The following is a 17,213-nucleotide window of genomic DNA, read 5'->3' as shown; positions in this document are numbered from 1 at the left end:
ACAGCCCAAGACGGGAGAAGTTGGATTAGGACCACTCCACAGACCACTTCCTAACTGGTCCAGACCACTAGCTTCAGCGTCCCTAGTGGTAGTAACCAGTGATCCGTGTTAGTGACCATGGTCAGTGGACAGACCACTGAATTCGTTACAACCCCGACCCCCTCCCCCCTCTGATACAAACAATCAGCAGTTATCTGATTACAGCAAGAAAAACCTCTTTCAAAGTTCATTCGGGCACTTGACTGTTGTTTTAAGAAAGACTTTAAAAAAACAAACAAACTGTGAACTTGTCCTTTAAACATGATGAAAACGCTCACTAATTAACACGTGACATTTCAGTTTATCGAGAGCTGCGGAGTCAGGATAAGTGTTTTACTTTGAAGGTGTCAGTAGGAAGTGTGGCAGTTAACGGTTTGTGCGTTTACGTCAGTTGACGCTGCACGCGGGGCTGAACGCATCGCATTCCAGTGTGATTCCAGCGAGATGTAAGCGCTGTGCGGACTCTGTGTTTCCCCGCCGTCTCCAGTCGCATTTTGAAGGGATAAAATGTCCAACTTGAAGGAGTCCAACACTTGTCCTGACGGCTACAGGGCTTTAAGCACAAGTGAGCTTAGGGAGCTTTTACAAAATGACGACAAAATGGACCAAATCATTCGACTCAATGAGAAGGTAGGTACCCTCTGCTCCCCAAACAACCAAAGTGCCGTAAGGACGCTCTGCTAAATCTCTACTTTTATTCGTAAAACGATGTGGTTCCGTCTTTTCCCCCCCTCTTTGTCCTCGTTAAAAATGAGCGTTAGGGTGTTTTTAATCATCACGTTTGATGTGCAATGTGTGTAATGCAAATCCGCTTTATATGGCTCATCGATTGTCTGCGTGGCGAGTGGTCGGATTTCCAATTCGTCTCCATGAACCCCCCAGCCTCTGTTGATGTTTGCGGTGAATTATTAGTTACTGAAGCGAAGATAAAACATTAATTTATCTGTGTTGTGTGCACACATGGTTATATTATAACCACAAATGTTCTTCTTGTGCAGGAAGCATCAATCTGTGTGGTGTTGTAGCCCCCGTACGCGCCGTTATGTGGTTTGAGTTCTGACGCAGAACTGCCTTTAAAAATCTGGAAATATGGTGTTTCTTTATCTGTCCGTGTAGCTGTATACAGCTAAAAAGATGACTTGAGGGACTATAACAATTCTTACTTCACATTATTCAATTCGGCATTACTTTAATATAGATAGCGATACTTATTTGAATAAAATTTCAACTTTTATAACTGGTGGTCCTGCGTTGTCCTCCCCCCAAAAGATACTCGGGATGGTATCAGAGAGGAGAGTTAATTTAAAAAAAGAGCACTTTTCTAGCAATAAGTTGTGTCCTGAAGTATTGGATTTATGCCGAATTGAGGAGTGGGTTGTAACCTTTTAGAAAACATCTTAAATCGTATAATTTCATATGTACAGCTTTGCGTTTTAACATGGTACATTTAAATTACAACATTTTTAAATGGAATTCCGCGTCCTCTACTATACATGTAAGAGAGGCACGTTTAGGGGCTACACGATGACCTTCCTGGCGTCAAGTGATACTACATCTCTCTCTCTCTCTCTCTCTCTCTCTCTCTCTCTCTGACACACACACACACATATTTATACAAGGTGTACCAGGGGCTCCCAAACTTTGTCATGGGCCCCATTTTGATTAGATTTGCCTTGGGGGGAGCTCAAACAGAGAAGACTCACAGTCAGGACTCAGTGGACTAAAGAGCTGCTTGGCTTTCTCAGCCAATGGTAGAGAGAAAACTACAATGGGTGCAGTGAAACATAACCAAGGTGGGCTAAGTCATCCTTGTCATATTTGCATCGCTTTCCTCGAGTACACTCACCGAATTATTGTGAGTTCAAAAGCTAAATGTCAAGTGATTTTTGCTTTAAGAGAGACAATACTCATTTGTCCTAAATAATCCTCTGTCAGGTTCTCGTCTTGGCGAAGGATGTGACATTTGAAACCTGGCTCTGTGAATGTGAAACTGGGACGACTGAGCCAAAGTGGTTGAATCTCACCAAGAGGTCATACAATTCTCCTTCCCCCCGGGAGCAGAGCAGGGTGACTCAGAACCACCATCCAGAGACCTTTAGGGGGGGGTGTTTTAGCGAGTATTCACCCATTTATCTGCCATGAACTAATAACAGAGAGGACATTTATCTTATAAGCAGGCTGGTTTCCATTCGTCTGTCATTCCTGGAGACTACACCATGCTATATTTTGTCACGGCTGGCTGCAGTATTGCTCAATGCATCTCTCATGTTCATATGAGCTTTGGAAGCAGTGCACTTCATTAATCTCATGTTAATGATCTGTGTTATGTAAACTACTCAGCTTAATCATTCATAATGATCCCTAATCATGAATGCTACAGGCTGCTTCTTCATATTCTCATTAAAAACTGGTCACAAAACAAGCTACATGTCATGTTGTGGTATTTCCAGTGTAGCTGCAATTGAGTTTGATTTAGAGCTGCAAGCATTAGTCGATCGACAGAAAATGAAATGCCAACTCGTGTGAGTCATTATTTAAGAATTTTTACATTTTTATGTCCTTTATGATGGTATATCTTTCAGGTTGAACAATAACAAGACATTTTAGGTTGCATCTACAGCTTTGGGAAACATTCATCAACATTTCTGACATTTTAAACGAGTGATCGAGAAAATAATCTATAATGAGAATAATCGTTAGTTGCAGCTCTGGTTTGATTGGAGAACATTTCACGATGATGTGGAACATCGAGTAACATCAGGTTTTCATGTCAGTCATACAGGAGCTTCTTCCTGGAGTCGCTGTAATGTAGTGATTCAACGATCATGTGGACTGATTAATGTCTTATAAATCCTCAGAGGGGAAACTGATTTACAAGGAGAAATCTATGATAGAAGAAAAAAAAGGAGAAGAGTTGTTGTGAGCTCAGCAGCCTTAAATGTTCTGTAGCTAGAACACCTTATTTTGGGGGGTATGTACATAAAACGCTTCATCATTAGGGCTGGATATCAGACCTCAAAATGTTAAATGTGTCTGACCAAAACTGTCAAGTAAAGCTGAATGTCCTGTCTTTTAGGTTTAGGCGACATCGGAGAAGTTTGGCCTCTTTTGTCAAATGAAAATGATCCCGTATATTATAGACTGATATCTATGTTTATATTTCTCAAAATAAGCCGTCGAACGGTTAAGAGTTTTTAAATTTACATCTGAAAGCATGTGGTTTTCACTTTGCAGAAACTCTACTATCTACAAGCTGTAGGAGGTGAAAGATTTAGTCACTGACTGTTTCCAGTAAAGTTAAACAGCTGTAGCTAATTAATTCAACGAGTTGTGTAAAAAACAACAACAAAAAAACCTGACTGTTGTGTGGGCCGTAATATACTCTTTGTGTAACTTCTCTATTTGAGAAGTAAACAGCAGGCTGTGTCTTTTTTTCCTGTTTAAAAACACCAACAGAGTGTGGGCTGTGACTAAATATTATATTCATTATTGATTAATGTGTGGATTATTCCCTTGAATGTCAGAAAATTACGCAAAATGACAACCACTGTTTCCCAAAACCCAAGTTGACTCCCTCAAATGTCTTCTTTAGTCCTGACCAACAGTCCACAGCTGTCATAGAGGACTAATGAAACCAGAAAAGCACGTCACTTTAAACTCATCCCAAAAGGTGCGAGAAGAGAGCTGGAGCTGTCCCTCCCCTATGCTCTCAGTTGAGTACAGGCTTGCAGTTACATGAAGAATTCTCTTTCATGGAAAAGACTTTACAGCCTGTCAATTTCATTGCAGACTGAATGTTAAATGGATGCCTGTTAGGCTGCAGAAGTCTAATTAGGATTGAGCCTCATTTAAGGTAAAAGAGAAACACTTATTTACTGCATTTCAAGTGGTCAGACTAGTGGCGTAGGCAGAAATTGTATTTTGAGTGGGCCGTCTTTCCCCTGAAAAAAGGACTGTAACATATCCGTCATGCATTCATCATAGCCTGCAGCCATTGTTGCTTCAGTACCAGTCAGCACACAAAAAACTAAATCTGCACATTTTACAGAAATCTGCATCCTTGCACTCTATTCTATCAAGAAAACTGTGATGAGAAGCACCTTGATTTTCCATTTTTGACTGTGCAGGAAAATTCATACAAATACGGGTGTGAATGTGGTTCATAAATCTGCAGGTGAAGCTGAAGTCGTGAGAACATGATTTCACTCGGGGGTGCTGACTATTAAACATCCCCTCCCAAAAAAAAATGTTTGAGTGTATTAAATTCTTGTAGCGATGCCACTGCAGTCTCCCCATTGAGAGAGAGAGAGAGAGAGAGAGACGCTGTGCACATTTATGCACGAGGCACAGCAGCCTAACTTCATTGATTATTTAAATCTCCCGGCATGCTGACAGGATCGGTCAGGATTGAATGGTAGTTAATGATCTGTGTTCATCTACACATCCAAAAGGTCACACACACACACAGTGCAGGTTCATATAGTGAAATTGTTTGGAGTAAAGCAGCCGTCCTCCCTGATAAATCTTGAGCTCCATCAGAGCTGTCTAAAAAATTCATTTCAGAAGCTAAAACTTTAACTCTGTTTCCTCTCGAGGGTTTTCTCTGTCCTGTCAAGTTGACAGTTTTTAGTAGTCGGGCTGCCGGAGACAATTTTAACTGGCATGTGTCAACCGGGTCTGTAAACCGTGCGTCTCACACCTGCTTCTTTTCCCCACTGCGCTATCCTTACACGCAGGGTCTATTTTAGCCGGACCGGCTGGGACACGACAGAAAAAAAAATTATTATTGCGACAACACAAATGGGCCTTCAGGCTGCCAGTCACCTCGAGGCTGCAGCGCCCCTACTGCCCGCGGCTACGGGTGAAGCCACATCAGGCTGACCTGCAGAAAGCGCTTTACCTCCAGGGAGCAAGCTGACCTCGTTGTGGGCTGATGAGTCTGGTGGACTCAGTTGGAAGGAGCGGAGGAGTTTCTTCATCATCAAATAACACATTAAAAACTTTGTGGCGTTAATGTTACATCGCCTAAAAAGGGCAGAAGGCAGCTCAGGAAGGTCTGCGTGTCCGAACCAGAGGAACTAATTGCATTCCAGAGACTTCCTACGACTTATTTCTACAGTTCCGTTTTAACCAGACGACAATTTAAACACACATGTCAAGTCAGCAATAAATCAAGTTTGTTCATTTATTTCCTTATTTTTTTGTATATATATTTATTGTTCCAAAACGTATTTTAATCACACTTGGCTGGGTGGGCCAGTCAGTAATGTGGGTGGGCCAGTGCCGCCCAGACCCATTACTGGCTAGGCGCCGGGGTAAGACATGTTGAACCACAGAAAACAACAGAGCTGCTCCTCGTCTTCTGCGGCACCCGACTCCTAAGTGCTCCCCAAGTGTCATTTGTCAAGGATAGTAAACACTGTTTCAGATAAATTTACTCAGCTGTAGGTAATTAATTAAAAAAAAAAAAAAGTGACTGTTGTCTGGCCAGGAATAGACTTTTTGTGTAACTTTTCTATCCGAGCAGTAAACAGTGGGGAGGGACTGGAGGCGGCAGCTAATGATTATTTACATCATCAATTAATCTGTCAATTATTCTCTTGAATGTCAGAAAATGGTGAAAAATGTTGATCACTGTTTCCCAAAGCCCAAGTTGACATCCTCAAATGTCTTCTTTTGTCCCAACCAACAGTCCACAGCTGTCATAGACGACTAATGAAACCAGAAAATATTGATATTTTAGAAGCTGGAATCAATGCAGCTCTCGGTGAGACTTGATCTAAATAGATGATCTGGGTAACAGTGAGCAAAAACGGCACGATTGAGACTGTCCTCCCAAGAAAAACGATACAATAGGTTGCAGTTTTTTTAGACGTAAAAAACGACCTATAGTTACGTTTGCGCGACAGACGCCATCTAGTGGCTGTAGTAACCTGGAGCAGTGATGCAGTCCTCATTCAGAGGAGGGGAGTTGGATGGAGGCATTAACCCAACACTGGACCACTGTTGTTTCCTGTTTTTTAAAAAAAACATGACTACGATCGTCCCTTAACCCTAACCCGTGGTTATTATTATAGCCATGACGACGAAGGTCGCCTAAGTTAAAGGTAGAAGTAACTTTAACCCACACCACGTTTCTCTAACCTTAACAAAGTTATCATTTTAACTCAAACCATGATCTTTCCTTAAATTTAACCAAGTGGTTTTTGTGTCTAAACCTAACCAGACCTTAACCACAGCGTTGCCACATCATAAAACATCTTTATTTTTTAACAGTGATTTGTAACGGTTTTGTAAATTACAGACAAATGATGTTGTCCTGCTGATTACTTCCAATAGGAGCATCAGATTAGAAAAACGCTCCCATGTGTCGTTCTGGAGCGCACATGGTCAAACAATCTCTGCGGCCGTTTCTTTTGGAGGACTTGTTGGTAAAGTTGCAGGCTGGAAAACCAAAAAACAACGTGGTGAAAGAAGCAGTACAGCTCAGTAGAGTTGAGGGGAACGGCGGAGTCAGGGGATAATTCTCTGTGGGTTCGTTACTGTGAGTAGCACCTTTTCATTTAATCAATAATTATACTAGAAATATTGATTGAAGTTGCTTTAAACTCATCCCAAAAGGTGCAAGAAGAGAGATCAAGAAAACATCAAGCTGTCCTTCCTCTACAGACTTACAGTACATAGCCCTTCATTTCTCTCAGTTGAGTACAGGGTTGCAGTTACATGAAGAATTCTCTTTCATGGAAAAGACTTTACACCCTGTCAATTTCATTGCAGACTGAATGTTAAATGGATGCCTGTTAGGCTGCAGAAGTCTAATTAGGCCTGAGCCTCATTTAAGGTAAGAGAGAAACACCTACTCACTGCATTTCATGTGGTCAGACATGTTAAACCACATAAAACAACAAAGCCGCTCTTCGTCTTCTCAGGCGCAGAACACTCGACTCCTAAGTGCTCCACCAGTGTCATTTGTCAAGGACGGTAAACATTCGCTCCCCAAAAGACTGCAGCAGTTGTTGTCTGATAAATGGAGCGGACTAGCCATAGCAGGAAATGGCATGTCCGTTTTAATTCCTGTTTAAGGAAAACAGGACTGATGATTGGACTATAAGCCTGAAACAAGCTGTGTTATCTTTATTCTCGCAGGACGTTTGTAGAAAGAGCAGCAAATCTGTAGTATCTCTCTCTGCACCCATGCGGAGTGTCTCTTCACTACGGGGCACATTCTGCAAATTCCTCTGAACTTGGGACTACTATTGCTTCATACATCCTTTTGATGACCCGTAAAATGTGAGACAGATGCACCGTACAACACTGGACTCAATAAAATGGCCTTCAGGCTTAAACTGACTGACTGTTGAAAGAAAGCAATTGAGCAAGAAAAGTATCCGACTGGGCAGAGACCCAGGAATGCTGAGACTGATGGAATAGTCAAAAGAGAATTCAGATTTTTTTTTTTTTTTTTTTTTTTTTTTGCAGCGTGAAACCCACAAAGTGGCATTGTCAGTTTCTTTAAAGCGATGCTGTGACAGTATCGTTTGGCAAGACTTAAAGGGAGTGGCATTCATTTTAATAATTTATGGTTCTCTTATGGTCCAGTGACAATGACTCCCTCCCCGCCCCTCCGACTGGTGACCGCCCCTCCCCCTCCATATACACATACACCGACCACCATCTCTCAAACCCCCAACAGCATCACGACTACAGCTACACTCAAAACTGTGACCTTTGACTAGGGCTAAGCGATAACGGACAAAAGAGTAATTATTTTTCAGCTATTTTCAAAATTCTCAATTTTATTTCCCTGCAAAAATACAGGATACTTTTAGGACATTATGTGCGAGGCAGCTGAGCAAGAATAATAAAAGATCTGCACCACCTGCACGGCTGTCATCATTAGGCATAAAATACAGCTTATTCTGTACAGCTACTGAATGCCAGTACCAGATGCCTCATCTAAGTAGAACATCCAGTATAATAATCAGTTTCAGCACATACAGCAGAAATGTCAGCTCGCTAATTGATTTGTTCTTTTCTGTTTGTGTTTTTTTACAAGACTCCAGCCTGATATCTGCAGACTGCTGCTAGTTACCAGGCAGGTAGGGACAAACTGAACAAAGTAGAATTTGGAAACTGTTCAGTCGCTTCCCTCCTCGTCATCAAACATAAACCGAGCTATTTACAGTCTGTCTCTGTCATATATGCAACCGTGACATTCAGTACGAGATAGTCAAAGACAGCTAGCCACCTGGAGTCATTACAGTCCTGTAAATTGCAGCATGTGAACATGTACTGTTACTAATCACGTCACAGTTTTCAGGACTGTCGTGACTCAAAACGGCTAATATAGCAGCTATCATCTTTTCTTAATATGCATGTTATGGTACTGTAGCAAACTTCCACTGCATTTCAGTGGCATGAACACATATCATTCACGTATCAAGTTACTGCTGATGCGAACCAAACATTTCCTACTGCTGCTTCACATTAAAAGCTTTCTACCAGCAAACCAAATGAGAGGCTTCTATTGTGAAGCAGCTATATAAAATGTGATGTATTTGTAAGAGAGGTAGTGGAGCTTCATTAGTGATGCTATTCTTCAATAAAAACAGGTTTACACAACAAGATAGGGACACATTAAGCACTGTTTGTACAATGGATCAGGTTTGGGGTTTTTGGGGGGGTGGGGGACGGGTGGTTTGCAGGATTTAACATTATATAAATATCACAAGTAAAAAGACAACATGGCACAGCAGCTCTTGATCAAACAAACAAACAAAAAAATAAAGAAATGAAATAACAGGAGGCTGCAATGCATGACAATTTTTAAACAGAATGATTGGCAGAGTCAAAGAAGGGGGGTGTGGGGGCGGGAGAGCAAATCAGTTTTAAATATTGCAGGGAGGTTAGATGCAGAGATGCAGATAACAAGTTTTCTACAACACAGCCCACCTCCAACAAGTCATTGAAGTGAACAACTTATACCTTGCAGTGCTGTATAGTGGAAAAACATTGTGTCACGGCTCAGTTAGAGTCCCTGCCACTATCGTAAAATGACCTTAGCCTTCAGGTGATTCAGTGTTCTGTGCAGCTTCCATTTGCCGGCAGTAGAAGATAAGCCAGTCTGCCTACATACAGTGATTGTATCTGGCAGCTCCCAGTGACTTTCTAACACACAGAGAACTTTCATTTCAGCTGCGCCTCCCTCCCAGCTCTGGCTCGATTCAGGCTGTGTGAACTCCTGCAGCTGTACCACATGCATGTCAGATGGGTCGTCACGTGAATTTGTGAACAATAGTTGTCATGCTGTTAAAACGTGAAACGTGATCTGTTTCAACTTTGTACTTCTGTTAAGTTTCAGGACCTTCAAGTGGACAGGGAGATGCTACTGACCTCCAATCGGAGTTTAGCAGAGGAGAGCCTCGCCCGACGACCCCGCCTTAATAACGGCAAACTCCAACTGGCGGAGAAATACCGGGAACTGTCCAACCTGGCAACCACATGCTGGGAAAAACAGAGTCAGCTTGGTGAGTTTACCCCACTGCACAAGAGACAAAAGGGGAAGGGGGGGGGGGGGTTGGGTGCAGTTTCTGGTTCCATATAGGATGCCAACAGGCGATTACTGTCAAGGCATAAGTCAGGAGGAGTGAGGTTGTGATGACAAGGTCACTGGTTCAAATTCCAGTGCTGGATGGGTAAATATGGCTTTGCTAAGTGGAATTGAGGCGCCGCTGCAGCTCCCTAAAAGCCATTTTTCTGATGATAGGACAGCTTTCTATATGACCATAAACAGCTGACTGATACCAAAGTAGTGTTAACTTTAGTGACTTTAGTGAAAACAAACCAAAAGAGGAAATCACAGGTTAACCACTTAAGGTTAAAACTAATTATACATGATATCCCACAGTGGCTCCTCACTGTCTTACCTTGTAATTGCACAAATAGCCTTTACCGGAATCTTTGAGACATAGAAAGCAAAAATGAAATTTAAATCACTTTTGACTCGCTGTGACACTCTCGCTGGTTTAGAGAAAAAAAGGGAAGTTTCACATCAGAGTAGAGAAAAGCTTCCGTGTCAGTGAGACAAGCCTTCAGCCGCTCAGCAAAAGCCTCAGCATGACTGGGGTTCGGTCATGGGAACGAAACGGAGCATATCAAATGCCAGCAGGAAGCTTGCAGCAGTTGTCAAGGAATTTGCAGGGTGAAAGGGGCCTTGTCTTTGTTTAGGCAAGTCATGCTTTTGACGGGGCAGCTATAGGGCAGCACCAGAGGATGTCTTCTAAGCCTCAGCCCTAAATTTTAAGCCTCATGGGCATGCTTACACTGACAGTGTAAGAGCCCAGCCAAGAGCAGGTGATAAATCCTGCTGCATTAATTTCCAGAGGTATTGTCAACTGTTACTTATTTATAACTCAAAACGTAAGCTTTTATGGACCAGGCGCAGTGCGTGGTTTACCCTAATGAAAACAATTCCTGCTCCAACCCCAGCTGCCGGCCAGTGATGGAAGTTTGGAGGAATGTTAAACTTCCTGTCAATGTGTGGGCATTATACAGATGCTATCCCACCTCCCCAGCAAAGTAGCAGGATGGGCGGGGGTCCATCCTTCCTCTGCAAAACATCTGATTCTCATTTGGTGCAACAAGGGAAGGGAGGGAAAAAAAAAAAAGGATAAATGAGGAGGCTTTTCTTAAGGCGAGTAATCGTGGCAGAGACGAACTGTGGAGTGGATCAAGGTAGACAGCTGTGTTGTTGACTATATCCTGCTGTTGGTAGATGGGATCTGTGACCAGAAGAAGCTGGCAGAGTTTGTTGTGGTTGAGTTGCAACCTTGAATGTTTCTTGACGCCAACTCCAGACAGTTTCTCACAACCATTACTGGCATCTACTGACATCTGCTTCTTTCTGCTGCTATACAAGCAGCTAATCATCGACGCTGACTTTCAGACTTTTGTAATGAAACATAAGCCCCTTTACATACAATCTCACACATAGGTCGCTGTTCTCCTTCTACGAATTTGTTTTGCCAAATACATTTTGTATGTTCAGTGACATTATTTTCAACTCAAAGAGTGGTTTTTGTTCCACGTACAAATTGTAGGAAGTTCATTGAGTTGGATGTTGGACATATAAAGCAGGGGGGTTTGACACCGGAGAATTGTTTCTGATCCTAAACAGAGGCGTTTGGAGGACTTGCAGGGTTTTCCCTGTCTATCTAACTCAAACTCAGGCTGCTTTTCTATTATTGGCTGCTAACTTTGTTGAAAATTCTGGTATGTGATATTGATGAAACATTGCAGCACCTGGAGAGTCTCCAGCATGCACACGCCAGAGGTATCTTGTAGTTCATCTTCAAAATAGGCAGCGTTTGCAAGCATGTTTTCATCTCATAACTAAATAATTACCTTTGCGAGACCAACATGAAGTATATTGTAAACTTTCTACGCCATCACTCAGAGATTTATGTTAGCGGAGCAGCGATCAGTAGCAAAACAAATGAGACCGGCTGACCAACAGACACTGCAGCATTAAACAACTTAAACCAACTCTGGTGCAAAGAAAATAACTCGGTGCTCAGTCGGTTTCAACTCAAACCCTGCACCCGCCCAGCTTTCCCCAGAGCTGACGGTGCAGCAGAGAGGCTGCTCTCCACTGCTGGAGACATGACGTTAATAACGACACAGCAGAGCACCCCGCCTCCCGCTCAGTTTGTTATTGTCATACAGGCAGAAGACTGTAAGATGCTTTCATTAATTCATTAATTAGTGCTGCGGACCATCTACCAGTTATGTTTCATATTGTGTTTCAGTGGAGTAAGGAGACCAGTCGATGGTTTGGCACCAGTATACTGGAGTAGGAGACTGAAAATAGTGCCGCCTTTTCTATTCATTCAATCAAGAATCAGTTTTGAATCCAGAACCAATCGGATCAGCACCTAAGTATTGTGATAATATCGAATGGGGAGATAAGCATCGTCCCAGGCCTACAAAATAAACACTGTCATTTGTCACAACCTTTATTTCTCTCCTCTCCTCTCCTCTTGCTGAGTTTAGAAAAGAACAGAGAATACCATTAATCCCGCAGGGCCAAAATTACTCTTGCAGAATAATCCACTGTCATACATTGTGTCAGCACTTTGTTTGTTTATCACTTTTCCCCCTCACTGATTAATTGACTCTGTCATGTCATTTCCTCTCTCCTCACCTCACTTCTTCGCCTCCTCTTCCAAGGCTCCAAACTAACTTTTCCACTTTTGCTACCATGATTTGGTTGTTGCTTTTTTTCCATTGGTCAAAATCAACACTGACATTTCTGTTTCTGCTCCATTCAGCAGTCAACATGGAGACTAATTTATGAGGTTGAGAAGTGAGAGTGAAGATAAATCCACTTTTTACTCCTAAAAGTATAAAAGATAAATTTCGGAGCTGTCATCCCGCTGGTAAACGTCTCCAGATCAGAGCCGAATCTGGTGTGACTCCGGATGTTATTCTTCCAGAAGCTCCGGCTCTCTCCCCGGTTCTCTCCTCCAGAGCTCCCTGTTGCTCAGCAGCAGTCTGTTAGCAAACAGCGGCTCGGTCCCTCCGCTCTGCTGGTCCTCCACACACACACAGACTCTCACATGCTCACGCGCTGTGTGTAGGGCACCAGGTGCCGGAGGGGGCACCAAAACAGCCTAATGATCACCACGCACTCGCACGAATGCGACCACATGAAATTTTAACTCTCACACTCTCACTCTTTGGTCGCAGTCTTCTCTTCTCTCCTCTCAGGCGGAGTTTAGAGAAGAACAGAAAATACCATTAATCCTGCAGTGCCAAAACATGAGGACTAAGTTACTCTTGTGGCATCATTTCGTCATATAGTGTGTCAGTACATTGTCTATCTCTGCTTCTGTCCTCACCTCCTCTCCTCTCTGTCCCCTCCCTCTCTGATGGATGATTAATGATCTCAAAGCTTGTGTGTATAGTCAGTATTTCTCATTCTGTTTCTTTTCCTCCTCAGGTTTTGCTCCAAGTATATATGTTATCTCTCCTTGTCGCTGTCATGTCTCTCCTCTATCTGTTCAACTTGTCTGTCTCAGGACTTTGAAGGGAGAAGCACATTTATTAAAGACCTTAGATCTTTTACATTTCAGGTTTTGCTCCAAGTATATATGTTATTCTTCCTTGTCACTGTCATGTCTCTTCTCTCTCTGCTCAACTCATCTGTCTTAGGACTTTGAAAGGGGAAACATCAGACTGTAGTGTCTTGGCTTAAGTTGAGCAAAGCTATCAATGACCTCCCCACGGTCCAGACCAGCCAGTAACGCCTTCTCAATGGACATTACAGCCAAATGACCTAACAGTCCTTGACCCACTGTGCTTGTAAGCCAAGTATGCAGTCGTCACAGGCACTGAAAGATCTTCCACAGCTGCAGCTGCAAACAGGGATAGTCAAAGCCACCTGAAAGATGGCCTTGAGGGTGGGGAATATATCACCATCCAGGAGGGAAAAGATGCTTTGGACATTAGGGATTGTGTCCTGGCCAACAAACTCTGGCAGTAGTTGTTGTTGTTGTAATGCATGGCAATTTGTCTCAGCAATTCTTCAGAGGGGAACAGTTTTGAGGCTGGATGACATGACTGTATGTCGTCATAAATTTCTCTCCAACTCCTGACAACCTGCTCTCAAGCAGTCTGTCGAGGACTGGAAAGAACAATCTCTGTCTGAGATGATCTCCTGAGCTGAAGTCTGAGCTTGTACCACAGGATGACTCAACTACATGCTCATCCATCCTTTTCTGCTTCCTCCATAGACTAGTACTATATTCAGTGATCCCAGGGCCATCACATATGGTCCTGTCATACATGTCCACAGCCATCTCTGAAGCAGATGTTGGAACATCACCAGCATGTAGATGAGGGGGGCAAATCTGCAAAGCTTTGACTGCAGTCCCGTGGTTAAAGGTGTTTAGATGTTCTGAAGGGTCCAGATCACAGCACACAGGGAGGTTTTCCAGGATGGCTTTGGACAGGCTCAACCTGCCCAGCGAGTCTTGGAAATGGACAAGTTCTCCCTCCCTTATTCCGAGCTGTTTCTTCAAAGCTTTCAATTTGTCATGATTGACTAGTGATGTGTTAAAGAGCAGACACGCTCCAGCAGATCAAACAAGTCACATGCTTCAGGGACAGCTTTGCAAGTGTGGCAAAGGACCGGATTTAGTTCACAGGCGTAGCAATGGACATAAATTGCTTCAGGATGTTTTTGTCTAAAGCGAGCTTGACCTCCCCCTACTGCCCCACTCATGACAGAGGTGCCATCATATACTTCCAATCCATGTTTGACAGGCTGCTCCTCTATGGTGTCAGTGATGATTTCAGCATCAAATGCATCAAGCTTGAAAAATCCAAGGAATCCTTCCTTCCTACCATTTCTCCTGAAGTCACATATCTTAACACATGCTCTGAATGCCGATCCCTTGCTTCATCTACTATGATTGAATACATTTTTGCTGCTTTGATCTCTGAAATAATTACTGCTGTTATGATGTCAGAGAAGCTTTGGATCATCTCGTTTCGGGATGACGGTGAGATGTAGGTAGTATGTTGATCGAATTGCTTAAGTAGCTGCACTCACTCCATTAAATTGCCTTTGTTATCGCTATCTTCACCCTCATTGTTACCCTGAAAAGCGATCTCCTGTTTCCCCAGAAAGGTGCCACTATGTGTTAAAGGTTTCCCGTACGTTCCCAACCTTTTCACTGATATTTGCTCCTTGCAGCTGCTCTGTCACATCGCCATGAACTTGAACTAAAACTCTTCCAGGACATCATTGAGGTCTTTATGTATGGTGGAACTCTCATTCTTCCTGAAGGAATTTAGGGCTCTTTTCCAGTTAGTATACCCTGTACTCATGAGGGAATCTTTCTGGTCTCTTAGTTGTTTTGGTTTTGCATAAAGCCTGCAAACGAAGCAGAAAGCTACATTTTTCTGTGCAGAGTATTCCAGCTACTCAACGTTTGAAACCATCTCTGTTGGAACGCTCATTTTTGTAGGCCAAAACTGACTGTGTGGGAAACCGTAATTCTTCACTTGCATTGGCCCTGTTTGTGGGGTCCCTAAGTAAAGGGCTTTTGGCTGTGTGTGTGTATCTGTACCAGAGGCCTCCTCCTGGCTCTCCTCTCCCTCATCTCTCCTGTCTCTTTCCTCTCTTTCCCAGTTTTCTCTGGTAGCTCTCTCTCATCTCTCCCTCCTCTGTCCTTCCTGGCTCATCTGTAATTGGAGACAAAACCCTAGTTCATAAGCTCTCACTATGACAAATTATTTAAATAAATTACATGTGCCAACATGCAGCTATGTGTATTAATCTTAGTGTCACACTAGCTACTACTATGAAATGATCTTTATGTAGCATCTCTAATCTTTAAAGTAAAGTAAAACACTCATACATCAACAGGGGTGGATTTAGTGATTTAGGAGCCCCAGGCAAACTCTGTCTTGCTTTACAAAGTAAAGAAACATTTTGATTTTGGGATGGTTTACATGCACTTTGGGATGGTTAAAATAGTTTTTTGGGACGGTGGTCTGGAGCCCTGAACCTGAATGCCATAAGATTGACACAGCTCTCCTTAACCAGTATTATTGCTATCATTCCTTACAGGCTAGCTAGCCAGCCAGAGGAATGGCTACGCTAACTAGCTGTTGGTAGACAGCTATCTTGCAAAGCAAACTGTGCCTATAGTATATTTACCAAGTGTAGAGTTAATTGCATATCATTTTCACATGTTTGTAAAAGAGATTGATACTCGGTAAACACTTCATCACATCACCGGGGGCAGCTGCTGCTGCAATATCAGCCTCTCAGCACCACACAGCAATACTGTCGCTACTCATCAGACCTCAGCATCTCTCTGGCTTGCATCAGTCAGCGTAGTGGGGTTAGGAGGTGTTGGGCGCAGTAAGATGAACACACCCTGTTGACTTTTTCGGTACTCAACCAGGACCATGATCTTTCCCAAACCTTAACCAACATCTGTGAACGCTTAAACATAACCATAAAAAGATATTGTACTGCAAGAGGGGATGTTTTCAGAAAAACAAATGATTCATTACATACGTGATCATTTTGAAGATCTGTTTTGAATAAGCATTTTGCAGCTTGAATCAATTAAAAACGTTTTCTCATGTTTATGAGTCTAGCAGCATAATGTTTATTTTAAAACATATTTGCTATTACAAATTAGTCTTATGTAAACTTAATTTTTAAGAGAGAAAAAACACTCTTGAGACACTAAAACTAACTGTTTAAAAAAGTACTTTTTATTCTGTCTTTTTTTTAATGGATAACAGGCCAGATCTTCACAGCATCAAATCACTTTGAGATATTTTTGGCCCAGATACAGTGCTATTTAAAACATCAGAAGAAAGCGTCAGACTTGGTGTCACTACCTATGAATCAAAAAGAAAGACATTAGATATTTGAATCCAAGATCAGGTAGAATTTTTAAAGAGAAGTCACAACTTTAACCATCATGGAAAACCTGAAAACAAGGCATGAATTTCACAGCTTTGAAACAACTTAAACACCATTTGTCAGCTCTGTAAGCAGAGCAACTTCATGTTTGGCTCCTGGCACCAGTTTAGTCAAACCATTGTCGGTAGACTGTAGCGGGTCGTTTGATGCTATTGAGTGTTTTCAGCTGTTTGACTGCTGCAGTCTACTGACAACGGCTAGACTGCACCTTTTTGTCTATTACAATTCTTCCTTAATCTCCTGTAATCCTCAAGCCAATATGCCTCACAGGAGCATTAGAAGAACATTTAAGTGCAGAAATGGTGTTCTTGTGACAAATAGAACATCAAGTTGAACCTTTACACATTGACCGCACAGTAACTGGGAATCCACATAGGAAGCGAGATGCGAGCGGCGCGTAGGCGCGTTCTTTCCGCTCAATCCAGACCCCAGACCGCCTCCGACCTTCATTCAGCGTCTCTGTCCGCAGAAGCAGCCATCTGTCAGCAGCAGCTCCTGACCAGCAGCCGGGCAAACTGCCCTCACCAGGCTGACTGACAGCAGAAATTTACTGAACCAAAATAGTTTTCATGTCGGCTACACAGGAAGGAATTGACAGCGTTTGTATTTATTGATTCATTGATTTTATTTCCCCGCCCGCAGTAGCGGGTGAGGGGAATCTGCC

The 17,213-nt window shown here is 42.7% G+C and overlaps 1 protein-coding gene across 2 annotated transcripts in view; it reads left to right on the top strand.

Moving 5' to 3' along the window:
* Positions 1 to 393: 393 nt before the first annotated feature.
* Positions 394 to 17,213, top strand: part of vps37d (VPS37D subunit of ESCRT-I) — a 44,433-nt gene continuing 27,613 nt past the window's right edge. Inside the window, exons 1-2 of one of the 2 annotated variants that reach the window (XM_042432049.1) lie at positions 394 to 669; positions 9,401 to 9,566. In XM_042432049.1, the coding sequence (XP_042287983.1) occupies positions 547 to 669; positions 9,401 to 9,566 (289 nt within the window). In that variant the 5' untranslated portion in view covers positions 394 to 546. Of the gene's footprint in view, positions 670 to 9,394; positions 9,567 to 17,213 lie in introns of both variants that reach the window. The other variant, XM_042432048.1, reaches the window with a different exon arrangement.

This window comes from Thunnus maccoyii, chromosome 13 (genome assembly GCF_910596095.1).
Source record: "Thunnus maccoyii chromosome 13, fThuMac1.1, whole genome shotgun sequence".
In the NCBI taxonomy this organism is placed as follows: Eukaryota; Metazoa; Chordata; class Actinopteri; order Scombriformes; family Scombridae; genus Thunnus; species Thunnus maccoyii.
Note: the sequence above shows the minus strand (reverse complement) of the source record. Positions and strands in the feature narration are given on the sequence as shown.